Source organism: Pteropus medius, unplaced genomic scaffold (assembly GCF_902729225.1).
Source record: "Pteropus medius unplaced genomic scaffold, Ma_sr-lr_union100, whole genome shotgun sequence".
NCBI classification, from domain to species: domain Eukaryota; kingdom Metazoa; phylum Chordata; class Mammalia; order Chiroptera; family Pteropodidae; genus Pteropus; species Pteropus medius.
In genome coordinates this window covers 3,091,404-3,115,670 of record NW_024343732.1, presented here as the reverse complement: position 1 = coordinate 3,115,670, position 24,267 = coordinate 3,091,404, and the positions used below count along the sequence as shown (strand labels likewise).

The window sequence follows — 24,267 nt, the reverse complement described above, 5'->3', positions numbered from 1 at the left end:
CTGGTTATGATGTTGAAACCTGCGAATCAAAGAGGTGCATTATTATATATTATATATGTGCTTGTTGCTATTGTTTTTTATGATTAGAAGATACAGAGTCACTTTAGGTCACTTCCATTTAACTTAATATTTATTTTCATTTTATATCCAGATGTCACATTTTCTACATTAAAATATAATCATGCTGACTCCCCCAACCCCCTCACCCCCTCCAAGAAAAAACTTTACACAACTTGAAAGATGGAATGCACAGAGAAGTTGCTATTGCACCCAAGTAACGAAGAACACAGAGAGACCACACAGTAGACATGGCAGAGTGCATAGAAGGCAGCTCAGGGCTCACAGCAGGAAGGAGCAGGAATCAGAAGGCTAAAGCTTTTAAATGCTATTACTTGTGCCACAAAATTACCCTGAAGGAGCAGAGACAGGTCAGAAAGCAGGACCAAATACAGGGTTTTTCTAAAGGCTGCTCTCTAACAGAGTTTAAAATATCCACACCCAGCAGGGCTTCCTCCCTCCACCTTGCCTTCAGCATCTGGCAAACACTTTAGAAACTTACACCACTGTTAGCATGTCTGAATGAAAAACGGGTTTAGGTTTTGTTTTTTTTTAATCGTACCCCAACTCTTTCCAATCAACTCTAGTTATTTTAGTTATGATTCCTCTGCATGGGAACCCAGTAAGGATCCCGGTAAGGGTCAAGACAAGGCATCTCACTTCTATCAGATCAATGCCAGCTGTGCAAAAGCCGCATGATTCTGTGTTACTCAGAGGGAGGGAGAACAGTCAGACAGGACCCCCCCACTAACGCGTACCGAAGAGGAAGAAGAACGCCCTTTCTAGTGTATTCATTAAATAGGAAAGAGCAGGTGGACAGTGAAAACCATCTGCTTAGGGCAGCAGCACAGACCCAGAGGCACACCAAACATCCGAAACACTGCTCAGCAGCGCCTCTGGGCTCTTCTGAGAGGATGCTTCTTTCATCCCCATCCTCGCCCTAATTTGGAGATGAAAGCATTTAACTTTATTTAGATAGTGATACTCTTGAGGGGGTGGAGAGGTAAGGTCTGGGAGACCCAAATAATGAGGACATTATTAGGCAACTAACTACCCCACTATGTACAAATACACACGTCGGTAAGAAAACTTTACCTCCATCCCTGTAGCTACTTTAAACAAAGCGCTGAAGATACAGGTTCTCTGAACAGGGGATATTTTAAAGTCTGTTAGCAGTTTAAGACATGGCAACACTGGCACGATATGTCACCTTTCTTTGCTTTTAATTACAGGGTAACACGGTAAACTCCAGCACAGAGGTGCGGACGGGGGAGCGCAAAGGAATACAGAAAAGAGAACGAGCACTTCACAAGCGCAACCAGCCAGCAGGGCGGCGGCGGCTAGTGCTTGGCGGAGTCTCGAGGATAGAATTCGCTCAGGGTGCTCTGAGGGATCCTCTTCAGCATTTCTTTGGGGAAGATTCGGAGCAGCTGCCAGCCAATGTCCAAAGTCTCGTAGACAGTGCGATTTTCGTAAGGACCTTACAAAAAATTGAGATTGGATGAATAAAGGCAAACTAGTTCCAACTGATCAGTATTAGTCAGCGCTGGGAGCACCGAGTATAAACAAGAGACGGCGCTTAGATCTCCCAGGACTGGACATGACTGCATGGAGAAATGAGACCACGGACAACAAGCACCGCCGGAAGCAGAGGGACAAGAGGCACTGGGGACAGGGACAGCAGGCAGTCTCGTGAGTGTGCGGGGACGGGGAGGGGGAGAGTTCGCTTTTTTTGAAAACTCGGTAGGACCTAAATACCTCGAGCAGTGGGAACTAACCCAGTGTTCTGTCCAGAAAGGAGTGAGAAAAAGAGCTTCCCAGGAGCAGAGGCCGACAGAGGCCGGCACAGATACTCGGAAAGCCTTAAATGCCAATTAAGCATCCGAATAGGTCAGTGGTTTCCAAAGTTGTTGTTATTATTTTAATAGCAGAAGCATCCTTATCAGGCAAATAAATCTCATTTCTTAACTAAGGAATCAGAGTGGCTAAAGTTCTGGGTTCTTTACCAGAAGAACCTCACTTTTAACTTTTAAGGTATTAAGGTCTGTGTTAAAAAACCACAAAACAAAAAAAGAAGCATACATATTTTGGGGATTTTAATGTTAAGAAAAAATGTATCACTTAAATAGGAAAGTGCACAAATTCTAAGTGTACAGCTTGATGCATTATTCTAAAATAAACACATCCATTCTTAATACCACTGAGTTCAGTAATAGAATATTAGCAGCATTAGCAGGGGTGGCAGGGGAGAGACCAAGCAAAACAGCTTGAAAATCCTAAACACGCTATGAAATAAAAATCATTATGGACTTTTCAGTAGAGGGACAATCAATAAAATTAGTACTGAATTTACTAAACAGTATCTAAGAAGTCAGGGAGACTGGTGAAAAAGCCGGCACTAATGGCCAGGGATGATGAAACTAAAGGTTTGGACTAGGCCTCAAGACTCAAAGCATGGTCCGACTCAAAGAGTGGTCAGACATCAGTAGCTTCTGCACCACTCTGGAAGTTAAGGACAATGCCCAGTTCCGTGCTTGGGCTAATCAGGACAATGGCCGTGCCAGAGGCGGACAGAGACTGAAAAGGGAACTGCTAGGCAGGTGATCAGGTGGGAAACACTCTGGTTCTGACCATGCTGAGGCAGAGGAATGGTGGCACAGACAAAGGTGTCCCAGGTGGAGATGTGGGATTAGGGCTTCAGAAAGATTATAAAGATCACACATAGCAATTCGGTCAACAGTGCAGGACAAAAGGCAAAGCCGGAGGTGGAAAAGCACAGAAAGAACAGGCAACTAGGCCTTTGGAAACAGAAACAATTAAGAAGCAGGAAGATAAGCAATCAGAAAAGGAGATGAAAACAGATAAATCAGAAAAGCCCCAAAGCCCGAAAGCCAGGGGAGATGGCTGCAGAGAGGGTGAGAGGAGGGGGCCCCGGGGAGGCTGGTTGTAGGGAAGGGAGGAAGTGAGGGGGAGCTAAGTAACCGGACAACGGACCTGAAGGCAGAGGGGGAGGAACCAGCGGGCTAAGTACAAAGACATGACAGGCAGAGGGAAAACCATATAGGGACCAATGTAAATTCTCTCGGGCTGGGAAAGAGGTCTTCGAATCTACATATGAGGCTATTTATGTTTGTAAGAAAATAATCATCTTACCCTGAGCAATGAAGTTCCTCTCGAACTTCTGCAGAAATTCCAGGTAAAGAAGATCATCTGAGGTAAGAGCTTCTTCTCCAACTACAGCTTTCATGGCTTGTACGTCCTTCCCGATAGCATAGCACGCATACTAAAGAGAAAAGGGTTTACAGGAAGGGAGCTGAGAGTTCATACGTGTTAAGAGCAATCCGGGCTGTGAAGTGTACTGCTGCAGCTCTCTCCATAAAAGGCCACAGAAGGAATTTCACGTTGTTTACAAACATAATTCACATAAAATTCATATGAAAGTAGCAGAAGGACTTTATTACAAAGCAGTCTCACTTAGAAAGGAGTCGTTACAGCAGACATTACTAATGCTCTACAAAAATACGCCTTCTCGGGGTGTCACTGAGCTTGCATTTTATAAAGCATTTGAAAATCCATCTTGAAGTTATTTTCAAGAAAAATATTTGTGATATCAGGTTTACCATATCTACTTTAAGGTCAAAAGTACTTTTCTTTATTTGTGCCTAGTGTACAGTCTCCCATCACCATAGAAACCAAGGACTTCACAGAATATATAAAGCTGCATCCCTTGGTGTTCCGGTGACTGCTTAACATGCTATACAAGAAATGAGAGTGCCCTTTCAGGAACCCTGCAATCATTACTGAGGTTACTAATAAAAACTTAAAACCACCTTATGGCTCGGTGTTTATAATCTACCTTTTACAGCATTAGATGTGGCTTTCAAGCATATGGTTTTTCATCTTGGTTATCAGCAGCATCTATCCTCATGAAAAAAGACTGCTTGGTTGCAATGAATGCTTATGTATTCCACATAAACCTGTACTAACATTCTACGTGGACAGGGCAGGGGGAAGAAAAGTGAATGGGAGAAGGATAAGAGGTCTAAGGCAGCAGAGAGAATGGACTATGGAAGGTATTCAAGCACCCCCCTTAGAGGATACACGTACCAGCTGGTTGGATACATCGGCATGGTCCTTTCTGGTCATACCTTCCCCAATAGCAGACTTCATTAACCGTGACAATGACGGTAACACATTAATAGGCGGGTAAATCTTAGGTAGAACGGGAGGGGGAAAATATTATATTTAAGTACAAAATTCAAACTTTACTGGTAGTAAAGAAACATTTTGCAACTCATTATTATTCCTTAAATTACATAAAAGAGCTACAATTGTTTCCTTGATGAGTTCTAATGTTTTCCTGGTAAGAAAACACTTTATGGTATAGTATTTATTTAAAAAAACAAATCCAAAAAGTGAAATCTATAAAACAGTACAAGATTATATTGAAAAACTGAATTTTCAGTACCTGCCTGTAGTATCGAATCTAAACAGTCTTCTGAATTCTGACTCAAAATCACATACAAAATAAAAAGAATAACAACTCCACCTAAAAGCTGGTATGAAGCTGGCATGTATTATAGAAGCCTCGAAAATCTGTTTTTAATTATTTGACCATAAAAAAGAATGAAATCTTGTCATTTGTGACAACATGGATGGACTTTGTGGGTATTACGCTGAGTGAAATAAGTCAAACAGAAAAAGATAAATACCATATGGAATCTAAAAAAAACAAAAACAAACAAAAAACCGTGAGCTCATGGATACAGATTGGCAGGGAGTGGCGGTGGGGAGACAAGAGGCGTGAAGGGGGCAAAAGGTAAAATTTCCGGTTATAAAATGATTACGTCAAGGGGATGTCAAGTACAGCATGGAGACTACAGTTAATAAAATTGCATGGCATATTTGAAAGTAGCTAGAAGATTGGATCTTAAAAGTTTTCATCACAAGAAAAAAAATTTCTAACTATAGCGATGAATGTGAACTGGACCTGCGGTGGTGATCATTTTGCAATATATACAAATACCGAATCATTATGCTGTACATCTGAAACTAATTATCCCTCGATACAAAAATAAAAAATAAAAAAATCTGTTTTTGTATTAATAAAACAAGACTGGTAGATTGCACTGTTATGGGATAGAACACCCACAAAAGTTCTTTGAGACACCTAACTCCATTTTAAGGCACAATAAAGAAAAGTGGAAATTTAATTCTTAATTCTGGTATTCTTATCTACACCAGGATTTTGTAGTAAAACTGTCATTTTGCTTAAAGTCACAAAAGTTTTCCCACAGGCTAATTGATATACACAAGAGTTCTTACGGCATATCTCATCACATTAGAATGAAATGACAAATGAAACAAAATGACGTTGAGGATCTGCTATATATAGACATGACAATTTTATAAGTTATATCAAAATCAAGTTAATAATTTCTAAAATAAATAGATAGATAGATAGATAGATAGATAGATAGACAGATAGATAGATAGATAGATAAATATTAAAAAATCCTAAAGGCAAAGTCTAAGTCACGAAAGAGTAAATGAAGAGTAGATTTATAAGCTTTACAGCACTGCCCAAATGTCAAATACCTGTCTGTTGTGTAGCTGTCTGTCCACATAGATCTGCCCCTCTGTGATATATCCAGTCAAGTCAGGGATGGGGTGAGTGATATCTACCAGAGGAAGATATCTGATATCAGTTAAAGTCTCCATCTCATATAAACAAAGGCACAGGAAGTCGACAGGCATTAGCCACAGTATTACCTGAAGCAGTGTTATATAAAACAATTTTTGCGTAATGGAAAAGTTCCATTATTTGTGCTGTCCAATTCGGTAGCAAAATGTGGCCACTGAGCACGTAAAATGTGACTCATGTAACTCAAAAACTTTATACTTCAAATTTTATCTAATTTTAATTAACTTTAGAATTTAGAGAGGGAAATGTGGCTAGAGGTTACCATATTGGACAGTTTATTAGGTTGCAGCAAAATTAGATATGCGTTGGCATATGAGGTAAATTAGCTGCATTCATAAAAGTACAATTTCTCCTAGTTATGTGATCTCTCCCCAAAATATAAATAAAACTCCATTTTAAACACGAAGTTCTCTTGCAGAGATTTGCCAGTTTGATGTATACTTTTGATGAGAGAATATTCCTAGCTCATAAGCTATTTCAACATGGAAAATATAGCAAGACTTTCTAAATCTGCTAAATTACATAAAGTAATTTTGTAGCTACTTTCTTGGAACAAATAATTTTCATATCAGAGTCAGCAAAGTATACCAGTTCATGTGATTTATGAATTCTAAAGCTACCACCTCCTACCCTGACAGACACTTTACCTCCCTGTGCCTCAGATTAGAGCATCTATCTCAAAGTTGCCATGAGGACCAAATAAGTCAATATTTATAAAGCATTTAGAACAGTGCTCAATTATAGTGAATTACTGCTGCTTCTGAACATATCTTATAAAAGTGCTTTTTAAAAACTGAAATAGGACTAAAAGGCAGTAACGTAAGAGGAATGCTGAGTCTCACCCAGGAGCCACTCTGAGCACACACTGAGAAAACACAGTAATTTTTAACCAGCCTTTGGTGATCATTCTGTCTCTAGTCTTGTGGCATTTACTATTTGCGCTCTTCATCTGACACTTAAGCTAACCTTAAATTACTGGTGCACGTACATAAAAAATATCCAACTAGAACAAATAACTTATATTAGGTTAAGACTAATTTTTTAAAATTTCTTATACATAGACCAGTGTCCTGCAAACAGCAGGCACTCAATAGCACCTAATAAATGAAAATTTAAAATTCAAATTACAAAGAAGAAAAGGATTGTCCCCCCATCCAAAAAAATAATAGTAATTATGGGGAGCTTTCAAATGAAATATTTTATTTGGGTACAAATCACTAGTTTATGTAAACTCTTAGAGAATAAACTCTCAAGAGAATTTCAACTCAAAAAAGTAGATGGTCTTCTCCCTAAGAATGAAAGTGCTTACAACAGTCAGGTCTGCTAGAATCCAAAGACCCAAAACTTACCATCGTTAGGCATGGTGAGAATAGGGATTTGAGTAATAGAGCCATTTCTACCTTCCACCCGACCGGCACGTTCATATATTGTCGCTAAATCAGTGTACATGTAGCCTGGGAAACCGCGTCGACCTGGAACCTCTTCCCTGGCTGCTGACACCTGACAGTGAGGCCAGGGACAATATCACACACCAGCATACAGAAAGTAAAGCTTGCTTAGAACACGTTTGTTTGAACATGCCAAATTACACAGCTGGAAATAGCATCTTTTTCATTTTAAATATTGTCTCTAAGAGATGAGCGAGGAAAACCTAGCAACACAAGTTCAAATTATTTTGCAACAAAAATATGGACAACTAGGGACCAAATGTTTTTTGCTAAAATCACATTGCCATAATGCAAATCTTCAAATAGCTTCCTAGAAGAAAATCTGCTTGCAATTTTAGAAATCAAAGTTTTACCTTCTTAGTTCATGAGATTTATTTCATACCAAGGATCTTATGCTAAACCTGAAAAGGTCAAAAGGGAAGAAAATCTACACTAGGAATCATTTGATGTACTTTACATACATTATTTAATCCTCACAGCAACCCTATGAGGAAGTAACATTGTTAACACCAATTTACAGCTGAAATCAAAGGTCAGATAAATTAATTCCCAAGATCACAGAGCCAGATCTACTGGCTGCACAAAAGAAGAACAGTAACAAACAGTCTTGCTCTTAAAAGTATGCGTACTAGAGTGTAAGCATACACATCCTTCTTCAACCACCAAGAACCCAAAAGGATTAGGCTCAAGTTTAAGTGCTACTTTGGCATCCCTAAAAGTGTGCTACAGCAGTGCCACTCAAAGTGTGGTCTGCAACCAGCTTTTACCAATATGCAGTGAAATAACATAGAAAAGCATTTAGAAAACTTTTAATGGCAATTCAACAGAATAATTTTATGTGTTGAATCTAATTTTTAAAATCTGAGCTTGTACGTGATACCTTTTAAAGCTTTCACTTTTCTAATAACTCATTTTTATTGTATTTTTAAAAAGTACTGGTCTGTGACAGATTGGGGGAGGGGTGTGGAGGGAGCCCTTCACTGAAAAAGCATGGCAGCAGAGTGAAATAAGGTGATGGATCTTAGGGAATTTTAAGAAGCTAGGTATTTATATAGCATGTCTCTTCAGAAGTCTTTTTCCTTTTTACATATTTAAAAAAGTAACTTACTCAAAATTTCAGTAACTCACATTAGAATAAAAACCCCAAACTTCCAGGTGTTAACCGCGAGAATCTTAGCATCGTTCCTAAATAAACACTGAGTTTTCTGAAAGAAAAGTTTCTGAAAAGGGTGCTTTTCAGAAACTTTATTTCTTTAAATACTAACATCATTAAAAATGAAATTCTGAAGAGGGTTAACAATTGACAGTCTGGACAGAGACAGAACTTTTTGGAAGAGTTATTGAATAAATAGCTTGCATCACTTTCTCTCTTTTAGAATCATGTCTTAATCCACGGAGAAAATAACAGTATGACAAATAGGCTAATAATCCACATCTCATCCTCTAATCATTTCAAATAAAGTAACAGAAAACAAATTGTACTTTACTTTCTCAGTAACTAAGGTATTCTGCTAATATGTGAGCGATGAAGTTTTAAAAACATGATTAAAGAAAAATAAAAACTTGCAAAAGGACGAGATAAAATTAAGTGATTTTAATTAAGAAAAAAGTTACCTCTCGAAGTGCTTCAGCATAAGAACTCATGTCTGTTAGGATAACCAATACATGTTTCTCACACTGATAGGCCAGAAATTCAGCTGTGGTTAGAGCCAAGCGAGGAGTGATAATTCGTTCAATACTGAAATGGAACATTAAGTCCTATGTCACTCAAACAAAAAGGCCAAAAACAAAAGAAAATGAGATTCTGGAAATAACAGCAGTCTCCCTCCGAAAGTTTTCAATAAATTGAGGACAGTAAACCAATTTTTACTTTAAAAGTTCTTAAATAAGGCAGTGTTATTTTATGTATTCAAGTAATAAGAATTACTTAGTTCTGCAAAGTTGACTGTTTTATAAATGCCCCATAATTCCTCAGAACTACACAGTTCTCAAAACAGAAAGAGAGAGAGAGAGAGAGAGAGAGAGAAAGAGCGCGTGCGAGCGTGTAAGGGAAGAAATAGGGGCCGGATTTCTCATATAAGAGGAAAAGATCATTTATCGAATATGGATTGTGTGCTAGGTAATTTATATGTATTATCTCATTTAATATGCACAACAACCTTGTGAGACAAGTATCATTTGTCACATTTTCTGAAAGAGGAAACTGAGCTTCAGAGACTAAGTGATTTGCCCAAAGCCAAATAACTAGAAAGAAGAAAAGCTGGAATTTAAATACAGTTATCTCATTCCAAAACCCATGTTGCTTTTCATTATATTTTATCTCCCTAGTCTTAGGTAACATTTCTGACCTAAAGCCTGGGTGAACAGAAAGAAACAGCTCTATTTACTTACGTTGGGTCATTAGCCAAGTTCAAAAAGAGGCAGACATTGTCCATGGAGCCATTTTCTTCAAAGTCAGATTTGAAGAACCGGGCAGTTTCCATGTTTACCTAAATAGCAATGACTTCATCAGTGGTGGGAGAAGAAAAATTCTCAGTATGTATTTCTGATGAAGGCCAAGCTATAGATCTGCATTGCTCCTGCTTTTAAAGTTTCAAGTACCCAAAAAATTTTCACAAAAGCCAACAGAATGAACACAGCCTGCTTTAGGCGCAGAGAATTTTTTCTTACATTTCAGTCAAAAGCCCAAAATTCCAAGTTAAAACTTCTCTACCTAGAGATAAACTCAACAATATAAGTGTAGTTTTCTACATTGTTCGAATAACATAAGCAATTAATTTTGTATTTCACACAAAAGCAGAAACTAATTATACTTACACCCATAGCAGCAAATACAATCGCAAAATTCTCCTCACTGTAGTCCACTACATCTTTGGATTTCTTTACCAAACCAGCCTGGCGACAAATCTGAGCTGCAATCTGATGAGGAGTACAAAAGCACTGCGTTGAAATCTAAAATAACATTTCTACAACAAAATAACTTATATCCTTAATTTTTTGGAATTGTAATTATAAATAAAAACGGGTACTTTAAACAACTTTACCTAACGAAATTACTTTGTACTTTTTGCAAAGATCCCTAAGAGTAAGCAAGCAGACAGCCATCACGGGTGGATAAAGACTCAACGTAACTGGATTACATAAACAGTAACACTGGGTATTTATGTTGAAAACCCTTTATTTGGTTTCTCTCTAACAGTGAAGCATTAAGAAATTCTTCTCTGTTAAATTTCATATGGAACAGATCCTAGCTCTCACCTCATTGTGTGGTAAGCCGGCAGCAGAGAAGATAGGAATTTTCTGTCCCCTAGCAATACTGTTCATGCCGTCTATGGCTGAAATGCCGGTCTGAATCATCTCTTCCGGGTAGATTCGACACTGAGGGTTGATTGGCTGGCCTGATGCATTTCCAAAGGGGAAAATTTTACCATATCTGCACATTAAGACTAAAACCATATAAAGCACTTCTTTCTATTCTTAAAATATCAGTTATTTCTGAAATCTGTTTAAGTCCTTTTTGCCATTAGTGTTTTGTAGACACATGAAATATATGGTAGCAGAATTCCAGTCCCCACAGTGAAATAAAGGTACCGCAAATAGGAGGGTGACCTCAATCAAAGCCATGGCTTTACTAATTACGTTTTAGATATATATACCCTAGTGGTATTTTACGATATCTTTGATATTTTTTTAAATTTTACTTTTTTAATATTAAGTTTATTGGGGTAACATTGGTTAATACAATTATATAAATTTCAGGTGTACATTATAACTTGACATCTGTATATTCTATTGTGTGTTTACTACCCAAAGTCTAGTTTCCTTCAGCTATCATATACTTGATCCCCTTCTTTAAGATATTTTATATAAAATTTTAAGATGCTCTCTAGGAAAAATAAATTTCTTAAATAATTTAATTAATTAACTTATTAATTAATTAGCTATGGAATGTAACGGTTAACTACTTAAAGTATCACAAAAATCACTACCTGGCAAAGATATAAGCTAGATAGAGGCTATTTTCCCCAAAATACAGAAATCCATTTACTGTCCCTACCCATGATGTCAAGGAAGTCTTCAGCCAGTACAACAGGCCCTCTGTCAATGGGTTTTCCTGACCCATTGAATACTCGACCTGTAAAACAGTAACAAGACAGTATGGAGTGGACAAGGACATAAATATTCATATTTTTAAAAAGATTTTATAGAAATATATTGAAAAGGAAACAACTCTCTGCTCAGAATGCATAATAATGTCAACTTACCAAGCATGTCCTCAGACACTGGTGTTCGGAGAATATCTCCAGTAAACTCACAGGACGTTTTCTTGGCATCTATACCTGAAGTCCCTTCAAATACCTACCAAGAAAGAGAAGGAATCAGGAGGATAAAAGAAATTTCAATCATAACCATTCAAATTTTGTCTGTTAAGCAGCTCTTATAAAGACAAATACGTAAATGTACACGATTTTTAAGATCACAAACACAACCTCTTGACTAAGGGTCATGCCTATAGGACATCGAGCTAAGAAAGTTTTTTATATTTTTAAAGGGTTGCTTAATTGGAAAAAAAAAAGAAAAAGAAAAAAGGAAGAATAAAAATATGCCTCGGGGACCTTAGGTGGCCCCACGAAGCCTGAAAAAATTTACTATCTGGCCCTTTACAGAAATTCTGCTAACCATGCTCTAGGAGACTTTTTAGGGAAATATGTTATTTGAGAAAATGCATTTCCCATAATCAATAAAATTAAAAACTACGAATTATAGGAGACAATTTAAAGAAACAGATGCACATCTCACTTTGGTTTCACCCCATAAACTGTGAATTCTGCTCTTCACCTCTATATGATTATCTAGTTCATTTTATCCATTAAAAAAAAAAAGAAAAGAAAAAGAAAAGTCATTTTACCAGTAGAGCTATTGGGCTAGAATCGATATAGGTGGCTGACATCTGGCGAGAAAACATGCAAAAGCAATTTTTCCCCCACAGCAAATAATCAGTCTCTAAAGATATACTTAGTCAATGATAACTAGAAAAAAACAAGTGGTGCTCCTTATGTTTTTGTGATTAGGGAAAATTTCTACTGGCCAGGTTTTAAAAGTGATGTTTACCTGAACCACTGCTTTGGAACCGCTGATTTCTAGAACTTGCCCACTTCTCTTCGTGCCATCAGGTAATGTCAAGTGGACAATCTCAGCATATCTGGGAAACTAAATAGGAAAAAATAAAGGATTAATAACCAATTAGAGGATTAAAGATTAAAGTTAGAATTGGGGTTAGGGGTGAAGGCGCCCCCAAACACCCTATATATGCCTATCTTGGTCACAGCATTTACGCACGTGCAATCCCCCCACCACTCGTCACACACAGGTAAACACTGAGAGTTAACAACATCCACAGGTAGTTTAAGTCTTTAAAACGCTAATCACTGGCACACACACTGGCAAACCAGCAAAAGGTACAGAGAGAAGTGATTTAAATCTATGAAAACACAGCAAACAAATTTTTTTCCCTCTGTGTATGTTTTAAAGTTTTGAAACTATGGGAAGGTACAAAACTTACAAATAACTATGTTCCCCCTACTCAGAACCAATGTTTGCTGTGTATGTGATCGCTTGTGTGCTTTGGAAGCAGGGGGATAAAATGCAGCTAAATAATAAAATAATGAAGATTATAATAAAACAATGTTAATGTTCCCCCTCAATCTAACTACACATGTATTCCTTTAATCCAGTCTTAATATTTTAAATGCACATTTCCAAAAAAACACTGTAGTTTTCCATAAATGGCAACATACTAATTATACCATCCTGCAACTTTTTTTTTCCACATACGTTTTCGCTCTGCCATGCTAACATTGACCTTATCAACATAATCTATTTTGTAAGACGTGAAGAAAAACATCTGCCTATTTTTTAAACTGATGAACCATTGATTGTAACTTGATTTTTGGAGATGCTAATATGTGAATAAATGGGCATCTTAGAATTAATGTCAGGACAGACATAAAATCAAATGTCACATTTTATTCAGTTGCTCCACCGATGTAGTTCAAGGTTGTTCCAAATTTACACTACTGCAAACATGCTGCAATGAACATTCTTGCATCAGCTCCTCATGCAAGTGTACCCGAGCTTCCCTAAGGTTTGGTTGCCTAGTGGTGGGCTACAGGGTGTGCTCCTTTACTGCTTTAAATCTGTATAAAGTTACAATCTCCCTAGCAGTATACAAAAGTAGCTGCAAAGGAACTGCATAAATTTACAATCTCCCTAGCAGTATACAAAAGTATCTTTTCACTACATCTCTGCCAGCTTATTATTATTAAACATTAATTTTTGCCATCTGATTAAGTGAAAAATAGCATCTATTTGCATTTTCCTTATTCTATTAAGACTAAGCATCTTTTCATGTTTACTGACAATTTAGACTTCATTTCCTATGATTGGCTTATTAATACCTCTTTCTCACTTTTCAACTGGATCTGCTTGCTTTTTCCTATTTGTAGTAGTTTTATAGATTCTGGAACTAATCCTTTTGCAAATATCTGCTCCCAATAGGTTTCTTGTCTTTTAATTGTGTTTATGGCTATCTTATCATATGGAAGTTTAAAAACTTTTTATGTAATGACTTATTTTCCTTTATGATTTGTGCTTTTGTCGTTTAGGAAAACCTTCCAATCTGACATCATAAAAATGGTCTTCTGCATTGTCTTCTATTAGGTTTTTCATGTTTAAGTTCTTAATCCACCTGGATTTACTTTCGGTACATAATTTTAGTTTATCTTTCTCATTTTTATTCTTTTTCACATAGGCAGTCAACTGCCCTAACAATATGCACTGAGCAGCACTAAATGTTCCCCTGACTCATGACGGAGCCTTTATCATTTACCAAGTCCAGTTCTCATGTGTGAGGAGAGTTGGTTTCTGGGCTCTCAGTTTTGCTCCACTGACAAATTTATTCCTGCGCCAAACCTTTATTCCCCATGATTCTATCTCTGATTTTGTTATCTGGAGACAATCAACATTTTTACTATTCTGAGTCTTTTCACTCATCACCATGGACTCTCCACTTATTTTAAGTTTTCTTTCATGTCTTTCAACAAAGTTTCATAGTTTTCTGTGAACAGGTACTAATCACTCTAATTAATCTGGCACACAGAACACAACTGATTTCTGCAGACTGATTCTTGTATCTGGCAACTGTTTTATACTATTGTTTTTAACCATTTGTCTACTGAATGACGTGGGTTTTCTGTTCAGCTAATCATATCACCAAGAAATGATGAGAACTGTGCCTTTTTATTTCTAATGCCTTTATCCCAATTTCTTTTTCCCACAGCACAGTTAGGTTCCGAGCACAAAGATGGAGAGTGGGGGGCGACAACAGACATCCTCATCTTGTTCCTGATTTAAAGGAAATGATTCCAGTCTCCTCCTTAAGTATGTTCTTTGCTCCAGGTTGAGCTGGGTATCCTTTTAAGAGGGTAAAAATGTATTCTATTACTTATTTCCAAGAGTGTTTTGTTTTTTTGTTTTTTTGTTTTTAGGAAATAAGTGATTTTAACAGATATTTTTTCTGTATTTATTGAGAGGAGTATAGGCTTTTCCTATTTTGACCCATGAATGAGCTGATGAATTACACTGATACATTTTTTTCTAATACCAAGTCATCTTTGTATTACTGTGATAAATTCTACTTTGGAATAATTCTGTTTATTTTTACACAGATATTTTTGCTAATACCTAACACGAGTATATTTTTATTAAGAATTTTGGAATCTGTGCATATAAGTGAGACTAGCTATATTTTTTCTTTTCTCATACCACTCTTTGTCTGGTTTGTGAATCAAAGATGTGCTAACTTCATGAGCTGAGTAGCAGTCTCCACATTCTTCTATTATTATATAATTTGTATAAGAGTATCTGTTCCTTGACCCTATGTGTATGCTTTCAGTTAAAAACGAAAGCCAAAAATTAAATTTAAAAAATCACTCTAAATCTGGTGGCTTAGAAGCCATTCCTACATACAATTTATTTACTAGTTTTTCCTCAGCTGAAGCTATATCCCAAACTTTCAATGAAACTTTTTTAGCTCTCTTAAAATTACTTCTTCAAAGATGTTTTCTGAAACCTTCCTGTTATTGACTCTCATCCTGCACTTACCCTTCACAGAAGTGACTAATTAGACATTTGTGTATTTGTATTATACCTGCTTTTCCACTGCACTATGCTCCAGTGGGAGAGAGGCCATGCCCACTGTTCACCATGATATTTTCTGTGCTGAGCTCAGGACTTAACATAGTTGAAACATGAATATTTTTAAATTTTTCAATATATATACTAATAGAAGTTTCATATTTAAAAAATATGAGTCCAAAATTTTATAATTACAAAAAGAACAGATAAAGAAACAAATAAAGCTTCCTATACTTCCCCTCAAAAAATAAAAGTGTAGACTCCATTTTTTCACAAAACATTAACAGGCACGGGCTGAAACCTTGTATAACGTGAATGCTATATATTGAGGCTTTGAATCAAATCGCAGACTAGTATGAAACCGTGGCCGGGAGGTAAGCTTGCTATGCTTCATGCTGAGAGTAATCTGTATAGGTATCTTGTCATATACAGAAATATTACCTTGGTGATAAAGCTGAAGAGATAATGTACTTTGCCCTTTCTTTTAGGAAATGCTTTTCAATTTATTTTTTACTTCCAGAGGAGTCACATGCCAACATAATTCCATCATTACTTCTCTCAAAAACAAGTAATTGTGTGCCTTTCCTCCTGATCCACCCAAAAAAACCAATGTAGAATTACTGTTCTGGAGAGCATGTTATAGAAATTAATTTCTCTGGAGATATTTGATCATAGAGTTCAAGTAAGTGGCTCCATCCAGGGTATTCAATTACAGACTATATTCTATGCCTCTTTTTCTAAAATAACACTAATGTGTTTATAATTCTTATGTATATGTGTGGCTACAACATTTAACTAAAGATCCTCACAATAAACTGAAAAAGTAAAACCTAGACCTTGCTTTAAGATTTTAGTCACTGTTGAGATAATCTGTTTTTATTTATTTATTATTTGAATACCAGTGTCGGGTCCTCAAAGGTAAAAGTAACATTGTTTAATCACTCATAGACCATAAAATGTTAGCAGAGAAGATGAGACAAATACTATAACGAGTAATTATAACACATGGCTGTCTATGACAAGAGCCATATACCTATATATTATTATTGTTGTTGTTTTTCTCAATAGGCCCGTGAAGTAGGAATGACAAAAATTTTGTTCTTAATTTTGCAGACAAGGGTTTCTAGGCCACAAACAGAATCTACAGTCGATCCAGTACTGGAATCTACTCTTCTGACTACTTATCTAAAACTCTTGTCTCCCACATAGCACGGGCATTCAGACCAAGGAATGGCTTAAAAATCCTAACATAAAATTTAAAGTGTACTAAACGAGACTTAATGCCACGTTCTTAACTTCACAGATGGTTAAACGATAATGATGGTGATGTTACCTTAACATGATCTAAGATCACCAGTGGACCATTGACTCCTGATACTGTCTTGTATGCTGGGGGGAAAAAAAAATAGAAGAGTAAGCTTTAGTCAAATTGGACAACAGCCTAAATTAGCTCTCTAGGATTACCAAAAAAAAAAAACAAACCTCTCTCCATTTTATCACACCTATTATAATAAGGAGCACTCGAATAGTTACAAAATTTTTCACTGAATTTATTAAATGTCCGTGCTTATACAACTTTTCATAATCTACCTTCATCCAACCCAGAACATTCTGAATCCTTACTATGAGTAAGATGAGTAAGTAGTATTGTTTCAAAGACCCAGGATACAAAAACAAAGAAGGGACGGAGGCAGATTCCCCTCAGGCATCCCACAGTTTTATAGGATGAAGGGGGAGTTAAGGGCTCTCATAGGTGGGCAGAGGGTTTATGGAAGAACAGGAAACACCTAGAGTCATCTCACTGTGGAGAGGAAAGGAAAACTTTATAGAAGAGGTGGCACTTAGCAAAGTAGATAAGGAAAGAAAAGGGAATCCTTTAAGCAGAAGTCACAAAACTCACTAAGGAAATCAAAGAAAATGTAGTCTGCTAAGGTAAAAAGCCATGATTAAACGGTGTCTTAAAAACTCTAGGGAAAATGCTTTATGAAGTGGGAGTGAGCAATGGAACGAAAGGCCAGAGGTCATATAAGATAAGCCTCCTTAAAAAAAAAAAAAAAAAAACGTTAAATTACTGTCGGTTTAGAGGAAATTTCCACTGAAAATTATGCCCTGGGAATCTATCCCTGGGGTAGCTAGCCTTCAACCATATCGCACCTCACACAACATGTCAAGTGTAATGATAATTAGGTATAAAACAGAACAGCTGGAAAAAAATGAAGTGAACTTTTGAAGAAAACATACTACAAGGCCTAAAATAATTTACAAGAAGCTGTCAACCAATTGGGAATTTTTCACTTGCTTGACTTACCAGGTCTTGGACAGAGATTTCTGGCACAAATGTAGACTCCCAAGAATGAGGAAACCATTTAATAACCAGTCTATCCACTCAAGGGGCTCCAGAACTTAAAAACAATTTCTTCAACCAGGAAGTAGTGCCCTGGTAGAAACACTGGGACAGAGCAGGCAAGCACTATCAAGACCCTTCGCTGTAATACTCACAAGACATTTAAATCCCAACACCAAATATTTGCTTGAATACATCTGTAATTGTAATGATCTCAACAGAGGTCCCAAAATGACTCTTTTTTTTTTTTTTTTTAACCAAGGATAAAAGGCAAGTCACAAATTTAAGAAGTTAAGTTACCTGAATGGGTGGTAATATTTAAGAATTAATCATTCCTCTAAAATTATTAGAAAGATTTCAGTTGTCATATTTTCTGCTATTGTTATGAAAATCTTCCCCATTTTTTTTAAATCTAATACTTTTAAAAACGATTCCGACCCCTAAAAAAATTATTCATTGTTCTCATTTTAATAGAGTCCAAACATTGTTTATCAATGACTTTCTAAAATTGCTATGTGTAAATGCAAGGTGAGCTAAATTAGAAAAATGTTTTCTTAGAACCCAGTGTTTAAAAATACAGAAACGCTAAACCTTTTCAAAGCCTCTACCTAAACAATTGGGGATGGGAGGAGGGAGTGGGCTGGGGGGTTAGGGATTAGAGATTTACAGAATCCTTCAATTCTGAAATTCTCTTTACTTTTTCAACCAGATTTGCATCTCCTCTGAACTTCCAACCTCTACAACAAACGATGTTTCAGAATCTCATGTTTAAATTCAAGCTCATTCAAAATTATGAAATTCTGCCAGTCACGAGCAAAAGCATGACCAAGAAAAAGAAACACTAGTCATTGATTTTCCAGGAAACAAGGAATCAAGTTGACTTCTACTACAGAAGACAAGATTCTGCTTCATCAATAGCAGTCTCTCAATATACAATATATGTAGCCTTTAAAAAAAAGCCAAAAAATAACCATTCAAATTCACTTTAACACCATCACCAATACACATTTATTAAACACTTATCAGAATTTTTTATTTAACTTCCATAACAGGTCTGAGTTAACTAAATATTATTCCAAGTTTTAGAAGAAAAAAAAATGATTCACAGAAATTAAGTAACTTGCCCAAGGATCTGAATAGCCTGGCTCCAGAGTCACTTGTTTGTAATTCTGTACTGCAGCGCAAACTCTAATACTGAACTGATCAGACCATTTTTTGTGGTCTGATACACTCATAATTATCTGGAACTATGTAGTTTTATCACTCAAAAATAATTTCACCAGACTGCGTCTTTAGCTATGAAAAAATAAGTTATTGTTACTATTTAGCGCACTGGACAATGATTCCCTTGTGTCCACATTTTGTCGTTACTGCAAAACAATCTTTCTCCAGTGGAGTTCAGCCACTAGAGAGTTTAAGCAGAGGAAAGAATCTAATGGAGATGCTTCAGTGGTTTTCCCTCACTCGAAAGCACAAAAAACAAGAGACTGCGCTGATACAAATCGGAGGTTAAGCAACATGCTTGGTTTAAATTAAACTAATATATACAAACTAAACTAGTAAGTGTTATAACCCAAACTAAATTTTAAAAATTACCAAACAAGTATTTGGAGAGTATTTCACACTTTTACAGAGCCTCTTTAGATAGGTTACCTCAAAAATGCTGAGAGGTAGGCAAGGCTGATACACCCACTCAACACTTAAACTAAGCCTCTGAGAAATTTGTTACTAGCTGGGAAAAGCCAGGATTAGAAGTGGTTTTTTGTCTGTTTTGTTGCTTGCTTTTTGTTCCTAATTCTAAAGTTAGTACTCTGTGATCCTACAATATTTCTGAACTTAGTCTCCAGTATAATTAAAAAACATGGAGATGACACAGTTCTGAGAACTTGGACTACAAATAAATGTTAGAAGACAGTTTATACACAAACTATAGCTCTTTTTCATGATAATAAAATTATTTGCAAAAAAAAAAAAAAAAGGCAGAGAAATGATATCAAACACTACCTTCTATTCTCTCTCTCAAATACTCACCCAGCTTCCTCGTCATTACCACAGACAGTCCAAAACAGAGAGAACAATTTAGAGTAAGGCTGCCAAAGACATTAAGCTGTTCTTTAAAAAAGTGAAAACCCATTCACAAATTACATAATCATTTCCGTTTACCAAAATAGTGACCATTCTTCTCTTGAAAATTTCCAAATGAACAAGACCTTGGGTCTGCAGGAGATGATCAGAACTTCTGACAACACAGCAGATACGTTTTTATGTTACATGCCAAACACATTTACAACCAACAAGTCACATGTTTGAGTCTGAACTGTCAAGCAGGCAATACATATCTATGGAGTAACATTTAAAACCAAAATCTACAAAGGTTTTAAGCAGCATGTATTTTGTCAGATGACATCCTCTTCCTCCTGCAGGATATGAGATTGTTCAACACTACTTAACCCCACTTAATGATTGTGAAATTTTTAGAGAGAAAATTCGAAAGCCATTGCACCATAAGAGATCTAGTCCTTCAGCCTCCACCTTATTAGCAAAACAAAAATCCAGAGCAATTATCTTCCATTGTGCAAGAAGAGTAGATACCCACACCTTGAGCAGGGGGCACTGAGGGAGAAGTTCTAGAAAAAGTCAGCCCTTTGACTATTCTCAGGCTAGCTCTGCTTTATGATGGAAGAACATGAGGTTAGTTGACCTAGGGTCTTAAGAACAATGGAGATTATCTAATTCAACATGTTTAGCATCCAAAAGTTTTATCAATATTATTGAACCTCGCTCAAAGTTTAAAAGAAAATCAAGTTTTCTTTCCTGTGACTTTAGAAACTCAACTAAAGTGCTCAAGATTATGTCAAGCCTGCATATTTCATTTCTCATTCCTTGTTAACAGCCCCATAATTCTGAAGGTGTTTTAAAACAGGATCCAATTTGTACAGTGGAGCTGCCGATATAACTCCATTCCTTCGTTCAAAAAACACACAAAACTATAACATCGCCTAAGATAGTACCATTAATCCTTAATTAGAAAAATTAAGAAGTTAATCGACATTTACTCAGAAGCAATTAAAACTTGACTAGAAACAGGAATGTGGCAATATAGGAAATATATGATAATCTGCCAATGCAGTTAGCTGTTAGCCTACATATGATATCATTTATGATTTTTTAGAATAACCCAGCCACAGAAGGGGAATTCACCTCAACAAGTATCCCAACTTCCTACTCTGAATCCATCCACGTTAAGAATCTACCCACTCTACTATTAAAGCAAGGGGTTTAAATGCAAGTTATACAACGAATTACAAGACACTGTACTTCTGTGTGTCAAGCACTGTGCTAGGCACTGAGGATACAAAAAGAATTCCTGACCCCTAATGGTTCGGTTTTAAGCATTATGTTCCAACAGTTTTGCAGAAGTTCTTCAGTCACTGACTAGGCACAGAGAACACTTAAAAATTATACTCATCTCCCTTAAGGGCTTACAACCTTAATCATGGAGAACTCTTTAAACATTATTATTTCAGTTGATACTCTCTGAATTGACATTGAATAACTGTATGAAAACTGACTACTGCATCTTTATAATCTTTTCCTAGAAGCATGACTAATGTCTACCTGTTCTAACCAAAGAAAAGCAAATACGAATGTAATTTATGAAAGAGAATTTATAATTGTTAGGTATAAATTTATTATCAAAACTTATATAAGAATGCAACATCTGTCAACTTCCTAAAACATTTACGTCAGCTCACATAAACCCCGAATAGACATTCTCTAATTCAGATCATTCCCAATGTAAAAAGCACATCTCAGCAAACCATAGAATCAAGTGTGTTTTTCTCTCTCCTCACACTGCAGTGCTGTCACATGACCCAGTGACATATCAGGATGGGATTAGTCAGGCAGGAGAGAAACCCTTCATCTGAAATTCTTTTTAACCAATGAGCCACCCACAAACAGTCACTCTGGCAATAAACCAGTGCAAATATAGTCCGGCCACCTGGGGAAAGAAACAGCAGGTGCTTTCCCAAGTTTTAAAGGGTCTATTTTCGGGGCTCATTCCCAGTTTCCTAAGGAAGATGTGAAGAGGTCTGATGCTACACAACTGTAATGTTCAGTAATCAAGAACCATTTCTTTCCGAACTGCTCGTTCACTGCTAATCACAACAACACTTAAACATGCCTTTGCATACTCATACGCTTTGCATGTATGCTACATAATATGGGCAAAGCTTCTTGGCTTCCCCAAGACGGCCTTGCACTCAACCAAGTTAGGGTAACTAGTCAGAAAATGAAGAGGCAATGGTAGAAAACGACCCGGCAAGAATTCGGAAACCTCGAATTTAGTTCCTACTCTGCCAATAATTAGGTGTCTAAAGCCTGGCAAGCCCGGTCCGGGTTCTCACTGTAAAATGAGAGGGTTAGCCTAGATGACCTGCAGGATACTTTTCAGCTCTTGCATTCTCTGATATCTAGGTGTCCTCCCGTGGATCAGCCCCTCCACCGAACAACATCTTCCTCTGGCAGTGGACCGACCTCCATCCACGAACCGCCTGACCACGTCAGCGATGGCACTATACCTTTGCCCGCGGCAGGAGCTCAGGATCTGCCCTGAGGTCCACGCAAGTGGGAGCAGATAGGAAGGGGCATTCCCTCGAACCCTAAATATCCAAATGAGGTCAGGCGAAGATTAGGATTGGAGCGACAAGAAGCGGCCTTCCCTCAGAGACAGGAAGCAAGTGCCAGATAATGCTCCAGCCGAGGGAAGTTGGGAAGGGCGGGGCAATCGATAGTCAGGAGCCCACCGACCAGAGAAAGTTCCTGTTGGTGCTCCTGCCCTCACGGTCATGTAAGGTACACGCAAATCTTCTTCTAGAGAGACGTGTGTGAGTGAAGGTAGGGAGGGAGCGAGAAAGAAAAATAAATCTCCCCCACCTCCCCAAGCCGCTGGCTAAGCAGGTGAGTGGGAGCAAGGGGCTGGGCTAAGGAGCAAAGACAGAATCCGTCCCGCTCTCCGATACTCACTGAGGCGAGGCTGGGAGAGGTAGTTCCGGCTCGCTGCCAGCGCCTGCTCTCGAGATCCCACCCCCGGCCTACTGGTGGGCATGGGTAGCTCGGGTGCGGCCCCGTTCACGATCCCCCGCATCGCGCGCAGCGCCATCTTGTCTCCTCCGTCCCGACTGGCTCCGCAGCGGAGCCGCGCAGGCGCAGATATAGCAGGGGCGGCCCGCTCGCCCGGCTCCGCCCATGCGCGATGCGGAGCCCGGGCCTCGCCGCGCCCCCTTCGCTGCTCACAGCCTGCAGCCTCGTGACACGGGTCAGCGTGGGCGGGACTGAGCCTGCGCACCAGCGAGAGGAGCTGACCAGCGTGCTGGGAGGGAGGGCGCCAGGCCGGCGAGGGGGAAGCAGAAGCGAAAGAGGGACCTTGAGAGAAAGGCAAGACTTGAGGGAAAAAGAGAAGAAAAGAGGAAAGAGGCTCACATGGAGGGAGGAGGGGAAAGAAAGGCAAGCACGCACAAGAAAAAGTCAACTGATGTCCATTTCATAATGGCATTTCATGACATCGAGTGAAGAGAACTCAAGTTCTAAAAGCACGCTGAGAAACAGAAGAAATGTAAAACATAGTCCAGTGATTGTTAACTTAGAGAGCTATGTGGCATCATTTCTTTCTCTTTACTATCTTCCTGTCCAATTCCTTCACTCATGTATCATTCAAAAAACATGTATTGGACTGTTTTTAGGGTGGTTGTGACGGTGTGAAAGATAAAGTGGAACGTATTTGAGAACGTATAAGAGACAGAACTAAAGCAAGAATGACTAGCTTGCTGTGGAAAGTGACATCTCCCAGGCCTGGGGCCTCAGTGATTGAACTGATTGTAGTGGAGAAGGAAATGAGGAACTTTGCTGGTGGTGCAGGAGAAAAAGAGAAAAGTTAATTATTTGGAGATCTGTTTAAGTTTCCTGCGGAATGTTCAGAATGAGATTCCTATTGGGCTATATAGGTAAATATCCCGGGAGATGATACTGGAATGAGCTGAGATAAAAATTTGTGACTTATCATCATATTGGTAATATGATTTGGGGAATAAAAGATAAAACAGAAATTGTGTGTATTGTGGGAAGATGCTAAAGACCAACTTTTAAGAGATCATTAAGATTAGGGGATGAATGAAGGAAGATATCCTGTCCTCAAACTTGGAATAATATTGAAGTTGGAGAGAACCCAAAACACATGTCCTAGAAGCAAAAAGAAGAGAACATTTCAAGGAGGGGTAATTGTATAATACCAAAAACCAAAGAGAAGACAAGTAACAGGAGCACTACAAGTACCCATTGTTTTGGGCCATTAAAAGACCATTGTGATACAATGGGAAGATAGATGCTTAATGAAGAACAATAAACTTTTTTACATAGGTGAAAAATTTAGTGATTGAACTGTATGCAATGGTGGTATATTACACATGAAATGAGCATCACTCAGTTATTTAAAATCTATTTTAGGTGTGTGTCATTTC

General features: G+C 37.8%; 1 protein-coding gene across 1 annotated transcript; it reads right to left on the bottom strand.

The window, feature by feature from the left end:
* Positions 1-579: 579 nt before the first annotated feature.
* On the bottom strand, positions 580-22,948 carry ATP6V1B2 (ATPase H+ transporting V1 subunit B2). Its single transcript, XM_039868010.1, has 14 exons — positions 22,778-22,948; positions 16,739-16,794; positions 12,322-12,420; positions 11,475-11,568; positions 11,267-11,344; positions 10,468-10,607; positions 10,027-10,128; positions 9,601-9,698; positions 8,824-8,947; positions 7,111-7,261; positions 5,656-5,738; positions 4,165-4,269; positions 3,211-3,340; positions 580-1,537 (listed from the first exon to the last, which is right to left on the bottom strand). Exons 1-14 carry the CDS (start codon positions 22,911-22,913, stop codon positions 1,398-1,400), a joined length of 1,536 nt encoding a protein of 511 aa, XP_039723944.1. The 5' UTR covers positions 22,914-22,948; the 3' UTR covers positions 580-1,397.
* Positions 22,949-24,267: the final 1,319 nt, after the last annotated feature.